Raw genomic sequence first — 24,377 nt, 5'->3', positions numbered from 1 at the left:
GACATAGCCATAAGTTTCTCATTGATTCATTGCAAACACAATTTTGCAAAGCACCGAGTATATCTGGCCCTGATCCAAGAAGGTATGTAAATAAAAATGTCTTCTCCAATAAAAAAACTCACGTCATTTAATGCTATCTTTGCTCTTGAATGGAATGCCCAGACCAACCCCAGACCACGCCGAAGAGCTGCTGTTGCTCAGTAAATTCAGGAAATGTTACTAGAAGTAGGAGAACCCGTAAGACAAAAAGCAGCTGAAACTTTACAGTTCACCACAGGTAAGGAAGATTTCGAGCTTTCCTAGCATCTCTCTTGTTTCAGGAATTTTAGCTTTCCAATTTCACTGTTCTTAGGGTTCATTGAGCACCCACTACTGCTGGACCAGGCCAGAAGGCTTCTTACACTCGGACAGTGTCACTCTGCTCATGAGCCTCTGCGGATGTGCTGGGTGACCACCCTTGCCTTTTGCTTCAGTCCTGTCCTAGGCACATGGCATCTGACTGACAACTCTTCATGGAAATGCAGTCTCAAGCTGTTCCTGTCCCAGATCACTGCAGATTTTTCACACAGAAACTCCACTGGTTTCCTATCAGCTTTCTCAGAGCCTCAATATCATGATAAGTTTGGATTCATCATTATTTAGGGAAACATTATAAAAGAGGCAAACACATACACAGGTTTTGCAGACATTCCAAAATCAATGTTTTCATTTCACCAATCTAAAAAATTTATACACATACACATATATGTGTGTATATATATGCACAGATGCAAACAGATCCATGCAAAGTGACATTAATAAAATCTTGGCCTCAATTTCTTTGCTATCACTGACCATTCCATGGGATTAAAGCCACCTTTGAAAGGCACAGAGATCATGCCTCTTATCTGCTTTTCGCAGCCTCTACTAGCTACTGAAAGACTCTCCATTCTTTCCATTCAGTTACATGTCCTGACTTCAATCTGTTTTGTTAGGTGATCTAATCCTCCTCTTCACTCCCTAGAGTATATGCTTTCTTTCCACAGTTATTGTGGGCCTTGAATGCTTGCTTTCCTGCTCAGTGGGCATCACCTTGACAAGGACACACTTATTTAAATGGATGACCATCAAATTTTGACACTCCTTGACTGTTACCTCTTCCTCAGGTGCAAGATTTCCTCTTATTACCTGCTGCGGTTTTTAGTTCAGCATGGAGACAAGTGAAAGCAGAAAAGGCAATAAGGTCTTATATTTAAAACTGAGTCTGACAGGGAGAATTCTCAATATCAAACAGATTTTATAAACTGTAGACAAACTTCCCTTGATCATCATAACAGCCTAAGGAGAACTTAATTAAAATCACTGGAGACATCTATAAGTGAAATCATACCGCCATACACAGTATTTTAACTGAAGGCTAACAGAATCACAGCAAAACCCAGGGCTTCTTCATTCTGCTGTTATATTCTTCAGCTAATGGATAAATAGCAGATGGTGGTTCAGAATTACTAGGTTAATCCAGCAGGCTTGTTTACTAGGTAACAAGCTAGAGATGAATGATTCACGGTCATGCTGAAGGTTTATAGGAAAGCAGCACATACATGGTGACCACTGCATGATAAGCAACTACACAGCATTGTATTTGCAGGCAACATTCAGTTATACTTTCTATGCTTGATTCTAACTAAGGACCTTTAGGCGCAGGCCACATATCTAAAGAATGTAAGTATCTATTTCTAGGAATTAGTTAAGTTTTGCACACTATATCTACTAAAACATAAGTCACTATTCACTAGTTTTCACAAGTTGTTACATTTAAGATAAATGAGGCACTGAGTTTCAGTTAAGATGCAATTTAAAAATGTATTGGATAGATTTTGCAGGTGTTGAAGTGGATTTATCTCCTAGAACAGCAGTTAGGATAAAATAGCTTGATTAATTCATTCAGTAAACCCGCTTTTAGCACTGGATGATTTAGCCTGTGCTAGTACTTTATGCAGTTTAATTGTACATTTATTTTCAATTATTTTCTTAGCATCACTCCAGTGCTTCCTGCAACATCTCCTGCATACTTTAAGCACTTCCTCCCTCTGTCATCTTCAGTTTTAAAATATTTGTGACTATTGCCAAACCTGACAATAGGCACCACTTTGCCAAGAAATGCATGTTCCGTTTTTCATCAGTTACAGTGTGACAAGTAAATACTTGAATACAAAGTTAAATTTATATGTAATCTTAAATCATATATATTCAAATAAAAACTGCAAGAGCACTTTTCAGTTGTCAGAGTTGTATCTACATATAAAGGCACTATTTCCCCTAGGTCTTGCTCTCTTTTATAGCTCTCAATAGCCACATTTCAAATTCTGTTTTCATTAGTGAACATCCCATTATTTGAAAAGGGAATTGCTACTTATAAATCACAGAAATACAGTCTTCTCTATCAGTTACTTGAATCAAAAATATCATGCTTTTAACAAATTTGAATTAGATCTGTCTAGATATACTAAAAGAATATGCCAAGAGTTTTGAATATACCATAGATACAGTGGCTTATACAATAAGAGACTGAGCATAAGTACAGTGGAAGCATAACCAATTGAATCTATTGCTTCAGAAAAGAGTCATAAAATCCCCTGTAGAAGCAATGATTGTAAATCTCCATATAAATATTCAAAGTCCTTTTTTTTCAATATGCCAAGACAATAAAGCTATCTGTAGGAATGCAGACCACGGTAGCTGATCCCCTTCTACTGTAGTTCAGTGTTACAACAGAATTCTATGCCAAGTGACTACTTTATTTGATATACACTCACATGTAGCGGTTTGACACTCCAAAGTTTTCTCAGAAAGCTGAATTCCAGCTAAATTCATTAAAAAGTACTTCTGTGCCAAGAATGGTCTCTCCTTTCCCAGATTCCACCAAGACCACTATGAGTATGCTCCTTCCCAGGTCAGTAGGACTGAGGAGAAGTTTTCTTGAAACCATAGTGCCTGGCACCAAGTCCAAGAGTAGAGACCGCATCTCTGACTTGCAGATAGCCAGGCTCTATAAAGAACTTGTGTACTAAGGCTCCCATAGAAAACTGTCTGTGTTCACACAAGTAACAGCTGTACCACCGGGGAGCTGTTTGAGGGGAAAAATTTGCCAGGACATATTTAACCACTATGTGTTTGATTTCACAACTGGATGTGAAGAAACAAGAATCTCTTGTAACTTGTGATCTTTTTTAGTCAAAATAACTCAACATTTTTTCCACTCAACTACAGTTCCCCCAGAAAAATAAAATGAGTAACATGACATACCTTAAGAGGAAGAACTTCTTTATTAATACCATAGAAGTAAGCCATTGCTTGTGTCCATGAGCAAAGACCTGCTACATTTCCACACACTTTTTTAGCAGTCTCAAGATTATAATCCTCCATATCCAAATAAGGCTCTAAAAGCTCCACAGTTTCTCCTGTAATCGAGTCCTAGTCAATGGAAAGGAAAAAAAAAAAATTTTAATGGATTTTAGAATAAAGTCTGCTTCACAGTAACATTTTTCTTTTTAAAAACATGGTGCTACCACTTCTTACAGAAGAAATGAACAAAACAACAGTGTTGCCTTTCACTCTTATAAAGCACAGATTGGTTGTTTTTTGTGAACTCAAGTGAAAATAGCTCTTATTTCATTGCAACAGATTGACTTGAGTTTGCATTTAATATCCCTATTTGACCCATAAGATTTACAGACATTACTTGTACCGATAGCTCCATGACAACTTAAGTTGATCTAAGTTATTGCTGCTATAGAACTGTACCTTCTTTCCTCTCCCCCTCTACCACATGTTCTTGGCCCATCTTTAATACCATCAGCAATGCCCAGTGAGCTAGTTTTGAAATGAATATGATGGAAATCTAAGTCAGCAAACTACTGATTAGTTTTTTTCTAGTCTAGTTCCCTGCACAAGCTCACCACAGCATCAGATAGGCACCAGTGTGAACACAGCCAAGGGAGTCAAAGATGCAGTTTTAGGAAGGAAAAGGGTGAAACCGCAAGGCATTGACTTCACTTCACTGAAGCTAACCCTTTTCCTTAACCATAAAGCGATTTCTTTCAGCTGTTCACTTCATTATTTTAATCTCAGATTTTTTCCCCCCTTCGCAATCTGTTGAGAACATGAAAAGCCAGATCTTTGATGATGGTGGTTAATCTATAATTATATAAGTGTCAGAAGAAAATGGAATTCATCTCCTTAAGCAATGTAGAGAGTAGAAGAGCTTATACAGGGTAGTAATGGTTGCTTAACAATAGAGGTATTAGGAATCTTCCCTTTTTTGGGAATGTATTAATGCCTTTCTTTTAATGCATCTAAAAATCATCCTCCATTCATACTGTCAAGCAATATACCCTTTTTTTGCTTTTCTGCATAGCAGAAAGGACTGTCTTGTATTTGTCTGATCCCTAGCTACTACAATAACAAAGATTTTCATTATATTATTCCTATAATCAAACATAGTGATGTTTTCACCATGAGCATTTGCTAAAATGTAAAATAGTGCTGGACAAACATTTTGACGGTTTCATTCTCACTCAAAATTATGAGCTAGCAAGCTGGCAAAAGTGAAGTAAAGACCAATCAGCAGTGGCCTAAATCTCTGTTCAAGAGCTTGAAAAATGTCATGCTTTTCCTTCTAAGCAATGACTTTTAAACCCAAGGAACTATTTCATCCAGTAGTCTTCCTTGCCTAAAAAAATTAGGAAAGAACAAAAATCTCACAAACAATTAAGCAGTGTAGTCTACCCAGAATTCCAGACATGATGAGCTTTCTTCTCTTAAATACTCAATCTTAGAAACAAGAAATGAGGCAGAAGAACAGCATGTGAAGGACCTCATCATGGATAGAAGTAGTCTAGTGTTCTTCACCACATTCATCAGTATCACTTCCTGCAAGAATTCAGTCCCACAGAGGTTGTTCTGACTCCTCTGAGTAAAGTTACATGTGCTGCAAACTACCAGCAGGAACACATACACTATTAATAAGTGCCAAAACTGGAAGCCTCATTAGAGAGAAGCTTGAATAAGGAGTGCATAATTAGTCCCAATTATCTTTAAACTCATTTCCTTTTTCTGTTTAGCGAAGATTGCACTTGGAAAAGTGACCAGATTGACAGCCCCAGGAAGAGACTGTCTAGAGAGGCAGTGCAAGTTTCCACATGGTGCCTTGTCAATATGGCTCACTGCAAGAAATGGCTCCTGGGGATAGTGAGAATCATGGTTTCAAGCCTCATCTGTACAACAAAAACACTCCAGTAGCTTAGAAAAGGCATCAGCAAAATGCACAGCTGAAGCAGATTTTAAAAATCAGTATACAAATGAAAAAGTATGTTCTGCAATGTTGCAGAAAACCCAGGTTTTTCCAAAACCTGCTTGGTTTTCTGGATTTTAAAGTTGGGCCATGATTCTGTCATTCCATATTCCAGCCTAGGTCTTTTTCTGGTCCAGCTACCCATGACATCTTTCTTCTCTTCCCTGCAGAGAAATTTCCCTTGTCGCACAGTTCAGCGAATCTTACTGTAAACAGGACAAGTTTCTGTCCTGACAGAAAAAAAAAAAGTAGTTCACTTTTATTTTTATTACAGTTGATACTAAGGTTCTCAGTTCATTCTGCATTTCACTACTTTTCTAGTGAAAGAACCCCAAAAGTTCCCAAATATCTCAGTATTTTTCCTGACAGGATGCTCATTTTCTTCTGTATTTCCTGCTAGCTCCCCACTAAACAAATCTGGAGATAGATTTCTAGAGCATCTTATATGCAAACAGGCCTGGTAGCACTGGAGATGGTAAGCCATTTGAAAAATCAACTGTGAGCCCTTTTAAGGCAAATTCCTAGGGAGAACCAGGAACTGCTTGAACAAAGATAACACCAAGCTTCTCAAGATTTGATCTAGTACTTGGAATGCTTGTGTCTGCCATCAAAACTGTGTGGCCCAGGAGAAAGATTACTGAAATAATGAGTCATAAAAATGGAGAAGAATACAGTCACAAAGGTATGTACAACTATAGACACACAAAAGCCTCATCTGTTTCAAACTACCTCTGAAGGGAGAAGACATTTTCATCTGATCTCTAAAGACAGTTACAGGAGTAACAGTGCCACTATTAACTTCTTACCTTCTGGAAAGTAAGCAACATGCTAAGAAATCCTGAATTATTCATTAGCTTCAGAGCCTCAGTCCATGATGGCTTCACACATGGGCGTTCTTGATCAGGTGTTACTGGGTCTATTTTTCTTTGGAATAAAAGCAGTACACAATCCATAATTCGCATTATCAAGTGAGGAGGTTTACCCAGCTTGCGAACAGTTGCAATGTCAGAAGGTTTTATTGTCTGAAAAATTAAAAAATAAAATAATACATTTATTTAAGCAATCACTTCATGGTAGAAAAAGATGCTTTTGGGGAGGACTGTACATGTAATGCAATTGCTGCAGTTTTGTAGGTCACTCAGAAGCAGTACTGCAGAAAGTCCTTAAAGGGAGTACCATCAATGACTGCTTTATGACCTGACAGTAGAGGAGCTACTGCCCATCTTACCTCTCCACTGCCTCGGTTTTCAGGTTTTTTTTCTACAAGGATTAACAGGTCAGTGCTAGTCCTTTCAATACTGGTGGTGTTTTTTTTCAAGTCAGAAGCATATGCCATATTATTACACATAACAATCATTAACTTCGTGTGCGTTCAGAACATCTTTGATTCTGACCTGCAGGGCTGCCTCAGCTTCTTCCAATGCAGGTCTTGCAGCTTCAAGCTTCTCTTCCGCTGCTGCTTTATCAATGGCAATGTCATCCACAATGGCCTGAGCCTTGTCTTTTACCTTTTGCACCTGCATTTTCACCTTTTCAGCAGCTTGGGCTTTCATAGTTACTTCCAATAAAACTTCATCAGCTTTTTTTGAAGCTACAGCCAAATCTTTCTCCTTCATCACCAACTCTTTGGAGAGCTGATTTACTGAAACCTCAGCTTCCATGAGCTTTGCAAGACCTGTGTTGAATAAATTCCATTTTAGCAACAGCAAGACCTATTGAGAGAGAAAAGTCAGTGAAGCAATCTGTATACTTTAAAATAAAGTCACTCAGATTCATATTCAGGAACCCCAGTGAGTGATCCCATTTGTTGAACACCTAAATTAAGCAGGGGTAATAGCCATTTGCCATTTAATTTTTTTCTTTTTCATGGGAGTCTTCAGAATATGTCACTTGATTACTTGTTTATATTCTTATGCATGAGAGGGACACTAAATATTAAACATACATATGGAAAAGCATTAGTATTGTGAAAGTCACTCTCAAGAATTATGTGTGAAATTTCATAAATCCATGAGACTGTAAGAAGTACTAGGCTGTACTCTCCGTACCAAACAAAGAGGAGGAACCTGGCATCCTGAGCAATGCAAGTGAAGACACAAGGAGACTAGGCTGAGCCTCTAAATTCAACATTATATGAAGGTCCAGATGAGATGGGGGTAAAACAAACTAAAGATTCTTGAACAATAATGCCCCAATATTTTTATCAAACGATGAGAAAATCACCTAGAAAAGCTGTAAGCATAAAAATCCTTATATATAAATGCATCATCTAAATGTAAATGCATCAGGTAAATCTTTCTAACCCTCAAAAAACCCCACATATGTTCCTTCCAGGCACCCAGCCACCCGCTGCCTCTGGAGATACGTATACACAGCTCAGTTCTGCAATTAGCAACAGTGGGAGAAGGAACGATTTAAGTTCACATTCACTTCCAAACACCATTCAGTTTCAGAAACTGTTTAATTGTTCACTGTGTATGACCTTGTGCAGTGCAATATTTTTGAAATTTTACATTTGGCATATAACTTTCTTCAAAAGATTGTTCAGAGGGACTGAATCTGAACATTTACTTACCTTCCCTCAGATTTACTTTTAGCATGTTTAGATGTGAAAACGAGGACCTCAGTAGGTCCTTGGCATGCATGCCTGTCAAAGCAGGAGTTTCAGGTATTTTAACTGCTGACTAATACTATTTTCAAAACTCATCTGCAATCTGCAACATTCATAAAGTTTATTGAAACAAAACCTCTGCATATTTTGTAATCACACACAACACAGCTGAAAACATATAAGTCTGCTTCCAAACAAAAGTGAGCTCACAATTTAAATACATACTTTTACATTCTTTCACTCAGATTCTTCTCATCTTTTTAAAAACAGGCAAACAAAAATCAAACAGATTTTACAGTACCTGTTCTCATGCGTTCAGACAAACTTCCAACACTGGCAAACTTCTCTTTATAAATAGCTTTGTAGCCTCCAATGAAGGACAGATAAGATTTTGGAGTCACAAATGTTCGTCGTCTATATCGTTCAAAGTATTCAACACATTTTTCAGCTACAATATCTTGAAATGTTCCCATGGTCTTAACAACACTCTGTTTCACTTCATCTGTGCACTCAATATGGTAGGAAGTTAAAAAATGCTGCGCAACTGCTACAAGAGCATCTTTAGGCCAGCGCTGGAACCAGTCCATGGTGCAGCCTGAAATCAGACCTGGAAATTTGAGTGCACGAGTTCTGAATTTTTCCCCAACAGGAGAAAAACAAAGAACCACATGCAGGTTATTACGAACTCGAGCAAGAAAGTAATTATAAAGATTTTCACCAGTGGGAGTACGCCTTGGGTACTCCTTCTTCATTGCTGGTATCAGGTCTTGCGTGATTTCACCTATTTCATCTCGTGCAAAAAGATTTGAGACTTCACCTGAAGCCAAAACGTTGTTCATGTACTCAAGAAAAGATTCATCTCTGATTTCATTGTCTGTGAATATAAAGACAATGCCCTTTCCTCTTTGCCCAGCAGTGCGGTACAAGATTTTCAGATCATCCAAAAGGTTGTTGGTGGCATATGTTCTGGAATAGAAAAGGATTAAAGAAAGAAAGAACAAAAATTACAGACCATTTTAGGAGATATCTATCACCTGGCTCAGCTTCCTTAAGGTAAGAAAAAAATCTGTGTAAGAAATTAATACCGTATCTCCTGGTTTCATTTTTTTAAAGTTATTTTCAAATATTTTCCCAAAGTGAATGATCAGTACCATGAATCATGGGAAAGGGGGTGAAATCAACAGAATAACACGCTGGAAAAAAAGACGGTAAGAGCAATACTATGTCTAAGGTAATGATGCTGCTGCTTTGCATCCTTACAATTTGCAAATGTAAATTCTTTATTAGAATTGTAGGTTAACCGTAGGTTACAGCTGGATTAAGTTGTCAAGTAGGTTCTGATACCTGTAACCATTACATAAATACAGCTGGATTATCTTTCAAAGATATTGAGAGCAGGTTAAAAGAAATCATTAAGAGACAAGAAAAACCAAAATTGAGGGATTTGTTGCGTTATTTGGTTTAACTGAAATCAAGCCCCACAAATGATGCTTCAATATTATCACTTGGGCTGATCAGCCCTGCTGCAAATGAAGACCATGAATGGTTCTTTCATTACGCCTGTTACAGCTGGTGCACACAAGTAAGATACACATGAAGTCCACACAAATTCAACTACAGATTTCAGATTATGGAATATAATATGAAGTAAAGTAAGGTTAATAAAATGTCAGATTTTCCCCATTATGTTCGTAGCCAATTAAAGCTGAAATTAGGAACCCCTTTTCTTTGAAACTAGTTTGTTATTTCCAAGAGTCTCTTCAAAGTCATTAGTAATACTTGCAATACACACATGACCCTTTCTTCAGTATTTGAAAACAATACTCTATTTTATATTAAATATACATAATCACCAGGGTTGGAAGGGACCTCTGGAGATCATCCTGTCCAACCTCCCTGCCAAAGCAGAGTCACCTATAGCAAGTTGCATAGGAATGCATCCAGGCAGGTTTTGAATATCTCCAGAGAAGGAGACTCCACAGCCTCTCTGGGCAGCCTGTGCCAGGGCTCTGCCGCCCTCAAAGTACAGAAGTTTTCCCTCATGTTCAGGTGGAACTTTCTGAGTTTCAGTTTGTGCCCGTTGCCCCTTAACCTGTCACTGGGCACCATTGAAAAGAGTCTGGCCCCATCCTCTTGACATCCACCCTTAAGGTATTTATAAGTATGGATGAGATCCCCTCTGCGTCTTCTCTTCTCCAGGCTGAACAGACCCAATTCCCTCAGCCTCTTCTCATAAGGGAGATGCTCCAGTCCCCTCATCATCTTTGTTGCCTTCTGCTGTCCTCTCTCCAGTGGTTCCTTGTCTTTCTTGAAGTGGGGAGCCCAGAACTGGACACAGTACAGAAAGTCTCCCAGTTCTCTTCCAGCTCCATCTTATCACTGCTTTATAAATATCCCTAATGCAGAACTTGTAAAACAATTTAACTCTTCAGTTCACATGTGTCAGCTACAGTTATTACAGTGATTTGTGGTATTCTGATAAGAAGATAAGTATTTCTCTAGTGAGTCAGAATAGCAGTCCATCTAGCTCAATACTCTTAACAGCAGTGACAGGAAATGCTCCTTATAGAGAAAACATGAACCAGCATCCACTCTTCACTGCTCATTTCTTTCTTCCCCCTTCCATATTCATAGCTGTTTTATTAGGAATGTTAGAAGGTATGTCCATGTTGTCCTCTCGGTACCCATTTATGAACCTGCTGATACTGTCTTCCTCCACAGCCTCTGTGGCAAGTTACAAAAGATTACTATCTGCTTTGTAAATACACACTTTCAGCTACTTGCTTTAGCCCACCTCCAGTTAGTTCAGCAAACGAATCTTTCCTAAGTGACTGAAATATTTATTTGCCTTATTAATGCATTTTGAACCTTGCAAGTCTAGGGACTCTATTCTGTGACTCTACACTTTTTTCTTTCCCTCCTTTTTTTGTTCCCACTGTTCCTTCTTTCTGCTTCTGGGACACAAGAAGAGGCTGTCATATGTCTTTCTTTCTCTTTTATTTCATCAGAAATCTCATAACATTGTTCAAAGACCTGATATATCACTCCAAGGAAGATTTCTCAGTGTGTTGAGAAGTTTGCAAAGTGAAATACACACTGCGAGGCCTCAGTGCTTACCCCTGTAAACCCTACATCAACAGAGAAACAGATGGAAGGCAGTAATTACTCCCAGTCACTTCAAATTTCTACAGATTACTAAATTCCAGCACTATGAACTATTAAGTCATTGATAGCCATCGTAAAGATACAGTCTGGGTACATAAGCATCTCTAGAGAGTTACTATTTCCCCTGGCCATTAGCATTTGCCCACTATGCAGAATATATCACCAGATTATTCCATGTTATCTTTCATGCAAAATGGTATTTTAGTGAGATTTCACAAGGGTGCATTGCAGACTCAAATGCTGAAGTAAAGACGCATTTCTTGTCAATAGCATAAAGGCAGTAAACAAAGACCCAGGATCTATCATCTATAGACTATGTATTTGCACAGATGCTTTCAATTGAAAATATACTTTACAATAAGGGATAAAAGGTTTGACAGGTTTGCATTTCTTTCAGTTGATTGTGAGACATTCATTTCTATGATAAATTAAGGAGCAAATGTCTATGTACACTGCATTCTGTTACCTTGTTAAAGTAATCTGAAAGCTCTCATATCCAGCAATATATGATGCCAGTCTGGTCAGACTCTGTTTTCCAGATCCACCCACACCCACCAATAATGCATTTCCTTGTGGAGTACGAATAATCCGTGATATTTTAATCAAATGGATGATTGCATCCTGTGTATTGAGAGGAAAAAGGTGATGAAAAGATGTAAAAATAATAGAACATATATTAATAAAACATATAAAAATAATATAACATATATTCAGCTAGAAGCACATCACTAAGTAACTGCCTCTCAATAGCCAGATGACTTCTCTGGAGTCTATGCCAAAGACTCATCAAAATCAACAGGAGATTTCCCCCTGATTTCAGTGGGCAGCAGGGCTAGCTCAAGAGAAATGTCCTTGTATCAAGCCCGTATGAAGCATGTCATATGCAGTGTTTGTACTAGGCAGAGCTGGGGGGCATGCCCCTTAGGGGACAGAAGGAAAAGTAGAAAGGATGTGGATTAACACCCTCCCACAACCTTTTAGCTGAGCTATTTACAGGCTCTCTAAACAGGCTGCCAAAAGTAAAATACAAGTACACTATAGACATTTCTTATTCAACTGCTGCATTTATCTCAGAGCAAGAGTTAATCCGAAATGCCCTAAAAATCTATCAAATGACTCAGTCTAAAGCTGAATAAAGCATCATGCATCAAGAGACCTTTGAGAAGAAAGTAACTTTCAGAGATGCAAGATGACATTCACAATGTGCACTGTAGAAACAAATAAGCTGCACTTTGCATTATGCAAGACAGGAGAAAGAAAAGGTGAGGAATTGCAAAGAGATGGACTAATTTGCAGGAGTGAAGGCAGCTGGGAGACAGCAGCATGGCTTTATAGAGTTTATTTGTAAGGCTTGTTGGATACAGGGCTAGCCATTCTGAGCTATCTCCAAAATAAGTTGATGGAAACACACAAGATCCACAAATCAGTAAGTGCAAAAGATTAGGCACTTTCTGTATTAATATAATTACAGGCACTAATACCTTGAAAAATACTAAATCCATCTTTGATCCTCTGATGGTTTCATTGTACTGTTGCATGAACATCTGTAATCTTTCAGCCAAATTATCCAAAGATGGGATAGGCTCGTAAATTTTAGGAGCCTTCAACTCTGCATCATCAGGTTCATCTCCAGTAGCTTCTGGGACATCATGCAAGAAATCCACAAAGTATAATTCTGTGGATTTATCTTCAAACAGATTTTGACCATGTTCTGCAGAAGCAATCTACAACAATACATTAAGGATTGCTTTAGTAATGAAACACTTCATTGGCCTCTTTCTGTGGCAAATACTGGAACACTATTTGCCTACCTTTATCATCATATCTTCAAACCAGTCTTTATCACTTTGGCTGATGAACCTGTCTGCAATAACACGTCTGCACTCATGCTGGAACAAGGCTACCAAAACACCGATGCTCTGGCAGACTTCAGAAGTAACTGTAAGTATTCCTTGCCAAATACGACTGAGGTCTCGTAAATTAAAGATGTAATGAAATTTAGCTGGAGTTGGTAACATCTACAAAATAATGTCATAAGTTATATTCAAATAATTACTAAATAAAATATTTTCTATCTAGTATTAAATGAATATGAAAATTTTTACAAACTTCAAAATCAGTATTGCATTAAAGCAGAAATACATGCTTGGCATCTAAAAGGCAACGGTAAAAATGAAGAAATGACAGTAGCAATGACCAGCTCTTTAATTTCACATAGATTTCACTTGAGTTTCTTTGAATCTTTCAAGTCCCAGGAACATGCACTGAAGGGTAGCCAGGACAGTTTAGTTAACGATGGCATTGAAGATCACAGTAAAAATGTCAGCATTGCTCAGCCTGTGGTGTTGCTCCTGCCCTTTCTTCCAGATCATTTCTATCACTCTCTTTTGTCCTTTCCAAGAACATGTGAGGAAAAGGAAAAGTAGATGAGGAAAAGCAAAGAAAAGAGAGCAAGAAAATGAGAAAAGAGGATTTGAAAAAATTAACAACTTAGCAAACTCTACATTTTCTGTATAGGCAGAAGCACCATATCTGTTGAATACACTGGTCAACAGTTGACTGGTCAATAGTTTCACTAGAACTCTCTATATTTCTCTGTGTAAGCCAAGTTTATGTCTACAGTTGAGTTGTTTCAGGAATTCTGAACAACCTTTTCTGGACTAGAAAATATCATTTACCAAATCCCTACTTATCCCTATCTTTCTACCACTCTCATCCACTTTTTTCATTAGAAGATCAAACTTCACACACATTTCTATTCTGTAATTTTACTCTTCACTTTTCAAATTTCATTCTAGTCATAAATTTTATTTCCTATTTCAAAGCAGCATTTGCTTAGGAATTGCAGTTAAATGTTTTTACAGTCTGTTTGAAATAGAGGAAGTAAATATTTAGAATTTACTAAATACCAGACTTCATTTGTTTCAAACTGTTTCCCTCTCTGCCAAATTTGACTTCTTTCCTTTAATTCAGATCTTTAAAGTTTCTCACAATCCCAAACATCTTTACAAAAGATTCCTATCTAATTTTTAATTTATGATTCCTTATGCCCTTGACATTTTCTCAATCAGAAGACCTCTAAATCTTCCTATCAGCTACACTTACTATATTATACTTATATAATGTAATTCTTATATTAGTTATAGAAGGCACTGCATATGATTATGTTTTTAGTCAGCTAACTAGGTGCTGACAGCAACAAATTCAGAACAGAGGCATCAGCCAGCAGTTATACATACAGGTCACAGCTTCACAATATGAACACACATGACGCTACAAAAGACCTGGGTCTTGTTGCTTTGTCATGGTACAGGTGTTCCAAAGGTTTCTTAACAGATGTAATTTTACCTTCGCCTTTGTTGTTTGCCAAATCTTACGAGTTGTAGATACTAATGCTGAAGCCAGCTTACATATTTCTGCAGAGAAATGTCGCTGTTCACAGAAATAGCCTTCAGCTATTGTTCGAAATATTTTGTCAATAGAGGAACTGGAAGGCAGTGTGCAGTTGTAGATGGTGAACTGGCGTTTCAGGCGCTGTGGGATATCGTTCCGACCTCCCCCAGGGTGAATCATAGCTGCTACAAACTGGATGTCAACCACATTCGTGAATTCTCCTGGTTTCTCCAAATTGTAGAAACCTTTCTGTTCCATCAGCTGTCTTACAATCTCATTGGTGATCTAGTTGTTGCCAAAAAAAAAAAAAAAAGAAATCAAGCAGTTAAGTGTTTCAGGGTTCTCAAAAAAAGGAAAGAGGAAATCTCCAGTATAATAAATTAGTAGACAGAAGGAAAGACATCTCTTTTCTTTCTTAATTTCAGATATTCTGCTGGACAATTCAGCAATTTATAAAGCCATGCAACATGGTACCAAGCGCTCTGATGCAATGGATTGGCTGCATATAATCTTCATGTACTAAGTAGTTGTGGACATGAGGTCAGACATCCAACTGGATTTCCATAATATCAATCTAAGAAAACTCAGCACTTTAAAGTTTCAAGCCAGACTATATATTCAGATTGACACGGGCACTTAGTGACAAAGAATGGTTAGTTTAGCACAAAGTACAGTCACACATACACTTGTATAGAGGCAGTGAGAGAACAGAATTTGAGCGCTATACTGGGAGCCGAAAAACTACTTTTTTTCAGCCGTAATTTTTTTGAATTTAAGTCTGATTTTCAGAGTATAGGTCTATAAGTATTCATTTATCAATACCTCAAGACATCTTGCTAGTCTTGGATGTCAACTGCAATGTTAGATTTCACCTAATAATAACGGTACTTTAAAGTCCAGAGCAGATGGAAGAAGGAAAGTGTCTCTGATTGCTTCTTGGATTTGCATGCTTCCTTTCCCAGGCTGGTTCGTACTACAGCTAGTTTGGAAATTCTGCAAGCTCTGTATGTAACCAAAACAAAAGGCTACAATGATTGCACCAAGTGGCTTGATGCTGGCCTTAATCTTTTGGGACTGACAGCTTATTACTCTTGGTAAAAACTGGCTTGGGGAAATTGCTTTTAGTAGACATACTTGGTCTAGTCCATATTAAGATATCTTTCTCCTAAACTTTCCTATTTTTGCAATCCACAGATCAGCATTTCCATCAGCAGCAATGGTAAGACCACCAATTCCCAAATATTAACATCTTCCTTTTACCTGATCACCCCATTCATTAATTACAGGCATGTTGATGTCATCAATAAAGACAGTCATTTTCTTCCCTGCCGGAGGACCGTATGTGGTGCCCATTCTTTTATCTATGTAACTTTCTATGCTCCTTTGGAACATATTTGGCAGAGTTGCAGAAGAAAAGTTTAGGCATTTGGTCAAGTGAACATCAGGATCATACTTGCTTGTGTAATCCTGCAAGATAAACCAATTTTAAGTGCACCAGTAACTCCAGATGAATTTAGCCAAATGGAAATGTGGATTCTCAGCAGCCCTGCAAAAATCAGACATCTACAAAATGTCAGTCCTGCTATTAACTTCAAAATGTCAAACAGCAGTTTATTTAAGATAAATATACCATCTCCGACCTGAAATTCAAACGAACTCTCAGCTAATGTTTTGCATAAAGTTTCTAAGTATTAAAATTTACAAGCTTTTAACAGACTTCACCAAGTGTTACAAGTAGATATGTGACAACCCAAGATGCAAACAAACTTTGTATTACCAATTGTCAGGGTTTTTCTAAATTCAAGCTGTTAGTGATGATGTATGACAGCAGCCTGCAAGGAGCAAGTGAAAAACCAAATCCTTTTTCATGTTTACACTACAGCACCATATCTTGCAACAGAAGCAGTGTAAAGGAACGGTTAAAAAAAACTAAACCCGGCTACATGGAAGAGGGAAGATTTGGATTAGATATTAGGAAGAAAATCTTCACAGTGAGGGTGGTGAGGCACTGGAAGAGGTTGCCCAGAGAAGCTGTGAATGCCCCATCCCTGGAAGTGTTCAAGGCCAGGTTGGATGGGGCTTTGAGCAACCTGGTCTGGTGGAAGGTGTCCCTGCCCATGGCAGGGGGGTGGAACTAGATGGTCTTTAAGGTCCCTTCCAACCAAACCATTCTATGATTCTATCATTCTATGATACATCGTATTTACTGATATTTATCCTCTCTTAATGAAGAAAGGAATACTTGGATTTTATGAATGCATACAATTCCCACAGCTGCTGAGAATGCCCTAAAGCAACTAAGTTCTACTTTTCGTATTTATAGAGGTTTTGTAATAGAACCGGAAAGAAAAAGATGTAACCCTGGAGTCACACCAAGGCACAGATATAAAGCATGGGAAATATTTTGTTTAGCAGAAGTCTTGAGACGTAAAAATAGTATTAAAAATTCCAGATTTCCAACATTATTTCTTTTTAAAGATTCAATTCTGCAATGATGACAAAATTGAATATCATTTAAATTCTTATCTTTATAACAAGGCTGACTAGAAATGTTCCCATTTTGGTACCTCAGAAAATAAACCTATATCATTGCTGATTAAGTGCTCTAAGAACAACTCCAGTGAGACATACACTCTGTGTGACAACAGAAAGGAAGATACAACTAAGCCCCCTCAAAATATTTTGATGAATATTGTTTAACTGTTAATTTTGTTGATACAATGTTGACACAATCATGTCAGTTTAAGAAAAGGTGCCCTTTAGAAATAGTTTTTTCTCGGACATCACACAAATGACAGTCTACACTTGCAATGTACATGCAACAGTCCTGTATTTGGTGGGCACACTTGACAGCTGATGGGTTGGTGCAGGTCACTGCTCAGACCTCTCCTTGGGGCTCCAACAGTTTGTACAAAACTCATGTACCAGGTGCAGGTGCTTAGGTGCTCGCAGTGCGGGCTGTGGGGCAGACCCTTGTGAGAAGAGGATGGGGCTTCCTCATGACAAACACAGCTGGTTCCAGCTGGCTCCTACGGACCCACCAGAGCCACTCAGCCTATGTAAGAAAGGGCAAAACGCTGCCTGGCAGTTGAGAGACAGAAGTGAGAAAAAATGTGAGAAGCAGCCCTGCAGACACAAAGGTGAGAGTAGAAAGAAGGACAGGAGGTGCTCCAGGAAAGATTCCCCGCCAGCCTGTGATGCAGCCCATGGTGAGGAGGGCTGTCCCCCGGCAGCCCACGGAGGCCCACGCTGGAGCAGATCCCCACCTGCAGCTCAGGGAGGACCCCACGCTGAAGCAGGGGGTTGCCCAAAGGAGGCTGGGACTCCTTGGGAAGCCCGTGCTGGAGCAGGCTCCTGGCAGGGCCTGTGGCTCCGTGGAGAGAGGAGCCCAGGCTGGAGCAGGTTTGCTGGCTGGGCTTGTGACCCCATGAAAGGGACCCAGGCTGGAGCAGTCTGTGCCTGAAGGGCTGCACCCCGGGGAAGGGACCCACACTGGAGCAGTTTGTGAAGGACCATATCCCATGGAAAGGACTCCATCTGGGAGTAGGGAGCAGCATGAGGAGGAAGGAGAGGCAGAGATGAGCTCTTATGGACCAACTGCAGCCCCCACTCCCCATCCCCCCTCTGCTGCTCGGGGGGAAGGAGGTAGATGATTTGAGAATGGAGGAGTGAAGGTGAGTCTGGGAAGAAAGGAGGGATGAGGAGAGGGTGTGTTTAGTATCATCTTTGTTTTTCACTATCCTATTCTATTTTTAATTAGAAATAAATTAAACTAATTTTCCCCAAGTCAAGTCTGTTTTGCCCATGATGATAATTGGTGAGTGATCTCCCAGTCCTTACCTCAACCCCTGTCCTGTTGAGGAGGGGGAGGAAACCAGAGGCTGGGTGGGGATCTTGCAGCTGGCCAAGGTCAACCCACTGCAACTATGAATACAGAATCATTCAAAAAATACACCTGTGTTTTATTCATTATGGCATTTCAGAATCTTTACATGGTAACAGTAATATTCTGCAGTACATAAATGAGCACTATCTTTGAAAAAGAAGAGGTTATTTAATGGGATTATTTTTGTTAGTTGAACTGTCAGAGAATTTTCCACTCTATCATACAAGTTTCATGTTACATTCTGGACTTTTTGCAATTCCTGAATTAATAATACAGAGAGTAAAGGTCTTAAATAACACTCCATTATAGGTTCTTTATTTTGATATATACTGATGCCTTACTCAATGCTGAAGATTATTTCAGATTAATTCAGATTACTACTCGAAGTGTTCTATATTAAAACTTCTTCTAAAATGGTCTCAAGTTGTGTGAGGGGAGGTTCAGGCTGGATATTAGGAAGAACTTCTTCACTGTAAGAGTCGTTAGGCATTGGAACGGGCTCCCCAGGGAGGTGGTGGAGTCACCATCCCTGGAGGTGTTCAAAAAACATTTAGATATAGCGCTTCAAGACATGGTTTAGTGGCTTTAACGGGCATGGTGGCATCGGGTATACGGTTGGACTTGATGATCTTTGAGGTCTCTTCCAACCATAATGATTCTATGATTCTTTATTTTTTCATGAAACCAGCTGCTTGTATCTGGAAATTTCTTTCCCACAACATATAGTAAAGCAAAATTCTACAGAAGGTGGAAGCAGAAGGGGAACAGTTGTGAAGGCAGTTAACTTTCACTCCTAACCTTAAATGACATCAAATATCTACTGGCATTATGCTCCCTTGTGTAAGGAACATGCTCTGCTCTATAGAATAGATACCGGGTAAGCAACTCCCGAGAATCAGCTCCAATTATTTTTAGGGACAGGAACGGCAGCTGAAGGCTGGAGGTTGCCAGTATCTGGCCAAAATCCAGTATGCAGAATATCAAGACCACCACCCAGACCCCGCCTCTTCACTCTGCTAAAATAGTTCTCCAGCTGGTGCCAGGAATAGAAGTTGACATATTACACCGGCATGCATGTTGGCATCAACAGCTAAACTGAAGAAGTAGTATTAATGGCTGATGGCATTGGTACAACTCACTTTGTCAGGGCTCAGAAAACACATGGCTGGGGGACACAAAATGACTCCAGATTTTAAGAAAGCCAAAGGTCAATTTAGGCCAGTGTTTTTCAGTTATTTTCAAGTTCAAGGCCTCTGCAAATCCTTCAGTGCAGGTATGGTGCCTGTATGGAAAATTCAGCTGTCCCAACAGTAGATCAGTTTTACTTAGCTGCCTCTCATTAATCAAAGAGTCTATAGATGCCCCTGGAAATCACAGACACCATGCTGAAAACCATTACACTTGCATTTTTTCAAATAAGGGATGCCAAGTTTGGTATGACATCTGGGTTTGTTAAGCCTTTTGATTATTGGCTCTTGTGTAGTAAGAAGTTATTAATTTTTTAAGTGTCACATGATTAACCTGCACCATTTTATAATATGGAAAGCATGCATTTGTTAATTTAATAGCAATACTGTTACTATTTTCTTCCATAGAAAGAATGATATGTCATTTACAGTGAAGGAATTAAGACAGCAGACAACAAACACTAAATTTACCCTCTGAAAAATCAGTGGGTAAAGAAAGAAGTTCTTTATTTCCCTGCAGTTTGGCTTGTGAAGAAAGTCCATGCAACAAGGGGGTACAAAAGATCACACATGGCACCACTGACAAAGCACAGGGAAATAAAACATCCTCAAAGGATCAATATTTTCTTAGCAAAATCTCCAGTTTGACTTCTCGAAAGAAAAGAAAGCATATGAAAGAGCATTTATCACATGACCTTGTCACCATGGTTAGCAAAGTTTAAAAGAATCTTTTATACCAAAGTATAGATACGCACGGGTTTTTGCTTGTAGGCCATGTGAGTACTGGCAAAATGCCTCAGCAAGAATGCTAGTACGTAATCTGAAGAAAAATCAAATTATTCTTACACTTCAATTTAACATTTGTGCCAATGTCAATTATTGCAATGTTATCATACAAAGATACTACATGTTTTTCCATTCCACTTACCTTAATCATAACAGTTTTTGCTGTTCCCTGTTCCCCAATTAGAAGAACAGCTTTTCCTTGCCTCATGATAGTGTGCATTAGAAAGTCTGTTCGGACACTGTCTACATTTGGAACTAGAATAGAAGTATATTCTGGTACCGAATCTTTAGGGTAAATATATTCAGGGACCTGCATAAGAAAGGCACACAGAAAGTTTGAGACTTTCTACCTGCCCACACCACCATTTTGCATCAGAACACAAAATCAAATGTACTTTATAAAATGTACATTAGCAAAACTTTTCTTCCTGAAAGCCAAGTATTCATTTATAATCAATCAGTACCTTGCCAAGCTTTTCTAAATGGGTGTTAGACTAACAGGATATTTTCACTCCACTGTTCTCCCTTAGATGAAGAAAGCTTTTCCTTGCTGCGAGTTCTTAAACAGTAGGGCGACAGACAGTAGATAATGCTAAGATCACTTCTGTTTCACTTTCAAAGCTATTTCAAATGCATGTTCCTATTCTCTGCCACAGATATTTATAGAGAAAAGAAAAAAATCTTTCAAAAAAGAAACTTTTGATTATTTGGTAGGGCTAATCTTCCTAACCAAATTGTGCAGGGGTTTTAATAATAAAATAATATGCCTCTTACCAAATACATCTTTCCTGTATACTCATTAAGAAAGCTTAGCATGTCACAGCATACAAACCTTCTTTGACCAGTGCTCCCACTGGCCACAGGCATCGATACCAAATTCAAACATGGTTTCTTCTCCATTCACAGCTGGAAGTTCTTTCACTGCAGAGTGCTTCCGCAGGAACAGCTCCATTTTCAGCCTGTCATCCGGTTCCAAAAGAGCTCCGGCTGACCACATTATAGCAAATATGAACAAGCGAGCAATATGTTCCTCACTGAGTTGTTTCTCATCTCGGTCAGACAACAAACCCTGCAGAGCAGATGCAATATGTAACTATTGCCCTCCCAGAACAATGTCCCAGCACAAATAACAGAATGAGAGAGAAAAACTGAATGTCATATCTACCTGTAGGAGGTCAATAGCTTGTTTGATGTACATACACTCTAAAATTGGCATTTTTGGTGTCACAGCAGAGAAAACAAAGTCTATCACATCCTGGGAAAGAAAAACATCATGTAAAGAATCTGTTTACCAGTTTCAATGGTATGATTTATACTTAGATGAGACGAATTTCTTAATTTCAAATATATTCTAAACTTTATTCCAAACAACATTTTTCCCCATTTCTGGGATTATAAACATTCAGACTTAGATCATGAAATTTTGCTAACAATAAGATATTAGAAAATAACTTTGATGTTCCACAGTCAGCAGAATTATTCATATGAGCTCCATACAGCAATTTCCTGAAGAGCAATTTGAAGACTGCTTTACAGTTACATCAGAGGTCTGCCAATTGTGATCTCCACTGGAGATTTTAATCTACCATTGCTATTTTTGTAGTAGGAAGATAAAAGCACTAGAATTGCTGTAATGATATGTATATAATGCAGAATCTCTCCATTATAAATTTCTGTCTATCTGATCTTTTCTGAGTGCACCATAATGTATCTGTTCCTCTTAAAACCAATAATCTCGGTTTTCTGTAGAACCCTGGCAGGATTCAAAGGGAACGTTGCAATTGATTTTAATGGAACCTGGACTTTCCTCAGGTTACTCCATAGTGATGGCTATCATGTCTGCCTTTGCCAAGTCTTCTGCAACAATTTTAGTAAAGTTTCAAATTGATGTAAAGTCCTCTCTTTACATCTGCAGTGTAGAATTATTTTAAAATATCAATGGCCATCCACAGTACAGACTGATGTAAATTATAACCTACTTTCACCTTCATTTAACAATTTTTAATATAATTTCTTCCCTATGGGTTCCATTTGCCTTCATAATCCTTGGAAATCAACACCGCCTACTCATTCTGAGAAGTAAAAGTACAACGGACAATACGGGAGATAGTAATTTTGGAGGATATCCATTTATGGCTCCCATGTCCTGTCACTGAGAAAGCTAAGACAATGAAGACATTCAACCACCCAAAGATGTAAACAATCACCTAGATATTTTTGAAAAATCAGTGAGTTGCTTACCCACATACTGACTAGCTTTGTTCCAATTTTCAGTTTACTGGTTTTTACCACTAAAGTTCTCTAAGTACCCTATGCTGAGTATTTATTGGCATAGAGACTGAATCAAGATTTTTACCCATCCTCCTGAGTTCTATCTCACTAGAATAGTGGGTAACACACATAACAAAGACATATATTATGAGAAAAAACTCACTTAAGCATCTTTAGAATAGGACTCATGGCTAAGTGGTCTGAGAAAGAAGACAGTCTGAATGTGGGCATACGTAGGAGGAGGAAGGCTTAGAAAACATTCCTTTTTTTGTTATTTCTTGTGAGTAGCAAAAGTGCTTCCACCTCTGTGTGCTGCTTTTTGTGGCTTTCCCTCTAAAATGCCCGGTTTGATTCCAGCATCACATACGGTGCTCAAGTGACTGAGGGGGTTGTGGGTACCACAAGCAGTGGATAGAAGTAAGGCACTGCAAACAGGGTGGGAGATTCAAGTCAAGTCCTTTAAAATTTGGACTTAAATCTCTCTAAGATTCAGTTTCTTCATCTGTAAAATAAGACTAGATGTCTCACAAGGCACTGCAAATTGTTTAATAATTGATTTGACACACTCAGAATAAAGACTTTTCATGAGGTAAAGTACTGCGTATTTTCAAGAGCCAAATTTTCACCAGAACAAGTTTTATAGTACTTATGATTCCAGTGTGGTTTGTGTAATTCTTGTTCTTTGAGTTTATGAAAAAAAAAATCAGGTCCATATATGCTAATATTTTATTACTACTATTTTTAAAACAAAAGAAGGATGCAAGATCAAGACAGCAATTAGCATGAATTAATTACTTATTATGGCATTGTGTTTGGAGAGGGGTTCTGGAAAAATGAGTTCAGGCATGACAAATATACATAAATTGTGAAGAATTTGGATCAGGATTTTACTAGCCCTCACAAGGAGATTGCAAAATGAAGTCAGATGGTAAAAACTCATATAAGAAAAGACCTTTTTGCACAGTGTACAGTCCCTGTGGAACTCACTGGACTGTAGAACACTTTTTAGGAAAAGAAGTTGGTAACATACTCTAAAAGGATTTAGACAACAACAAGAACAATTAAATAATGCAAAGTTATTAATATTTGTAACATTAATTTGAACATCAGCATTTAAATACTAAAGCTGAGAAAGTCTTTGGATTATATATTCAACTCTAGGCTCCAGAGGCATTATCAGCCTTTACCCAAATAAGATCAGGGTGAGAATTAACGTGGAGGGAGGAATAAATCACATCTGACTACTCTGCTGGTTTTAGGACTTCCCTGAAGTCTCCAGAATAGGTCAATAAAGGATCCAGGATGCCAGATTTAAAAAAAAAAAAAAAAAAAAAAAAATTTCATTTAAACAACACATAGACTTGCTGAAACTTATGTTACCCACACAACATTCATCACTAGTTTGAGCTTCACACTTTGCAGACAAACTAAATAACACCACTCAGGTAATTATTTTAATTATTTCAGTTCTTTGAAATTGTCTCAGATAATTACTTCCATCAGCTAAGCAATTCTGTTGCTTACAGGTAGCAGCGTCATTCACAGACAAGAAATTTGCAGCTTCTAAATTTAAAAGAGTAGAGACTTTATATGGGGATGGGAGTTAACTTGAAATTACTTCTAAGCAGGAAATGTTGCTGAGAAGAAAGAACTGGGAAAGAGAGGATGAAAGTCCAACCCCTCAAACACAGTTTTAAAAAAATCCTGTGGAAACAGAAAGGACTCAAAGATTACCTTACTTCAAAA

The 24,377-nt window shown here is 38.4% G+C and overlaps 1 protein-coding gene across 1 annotated transcript in view; it reads right to left on the bottom strand.

Moving 5' to 3' along the window:
- LOC104157377 (dynein heavy chain 5, axonemal-like) overlaps nt 1-24,377 on the bottom strand; it is a gene marked incomplete at its 5' end in the record, with an annotated part of 71,793 nt that overhangs the window by 34,368 nt on the left and 13,048 nt on the right. Inside the window, 12 exons of the mRNA XM_009694687.1 lie at nt 3,286-3,453; nt 6,139-6,354; nt 6,727-7,007; nt 8,245-8,909; nt 11,575-11,729; nt 12,590-12,832; nt 12,920-13,126; nt 14,457-14,786; nt 15,762-15,968; nt 20,503-20,670; nt 21,193-21,429; nt 21,526-21,615. Coding sequence (XP_009692989.1) covers nt 3,286-3,453; nt 6,139-6,354; nt 6,727-7,007; nt 8,245-8,909; nt 11,575-11,729; nt 12,590-12,832; nt 12,920-13,126; nt 14,457-14,786; nt 15,762-15,968; nt 20,503-20,670; nt 21,193-21,429; nt 21,526-21,615 — 2,967 coding nt within the window. The remainder of the gene's footprint in view (nt 1-3,285; nt 3,454-6,138; nt 6,355-6,726; nt 7,008-8,244; nt 8,910-11,574; nt 11,730-12,589; nt 12,833-12,919; nt 13,127-14,456; nt 14,787-15,761; nt 15,969-20,502; nt 20,671-21,192; nt 21,430-21,525; nt 21,616-24,377) is intronic.

The sequence above is a fragment of the Cariama cristata genome, unplaced genomic scaffold (assembly GCF_000690535.1).
Source record: "Cariama cristata isolate BGI_N322 unplaced genomic scaffold, ASM69053v1 scaffold13892, whole genome shotgun sequence".
Taxonomy (NCBI): Eukaryota; Metazoa; Chordata; class Aves; order Cariamiformes; family Cariamidae; genus Cariama; species Cariama cristata.
Note: the sequence above shows the minus strand (reverse complement) of the source record. Positions and strands in the feature narration are given on the sequence as shown.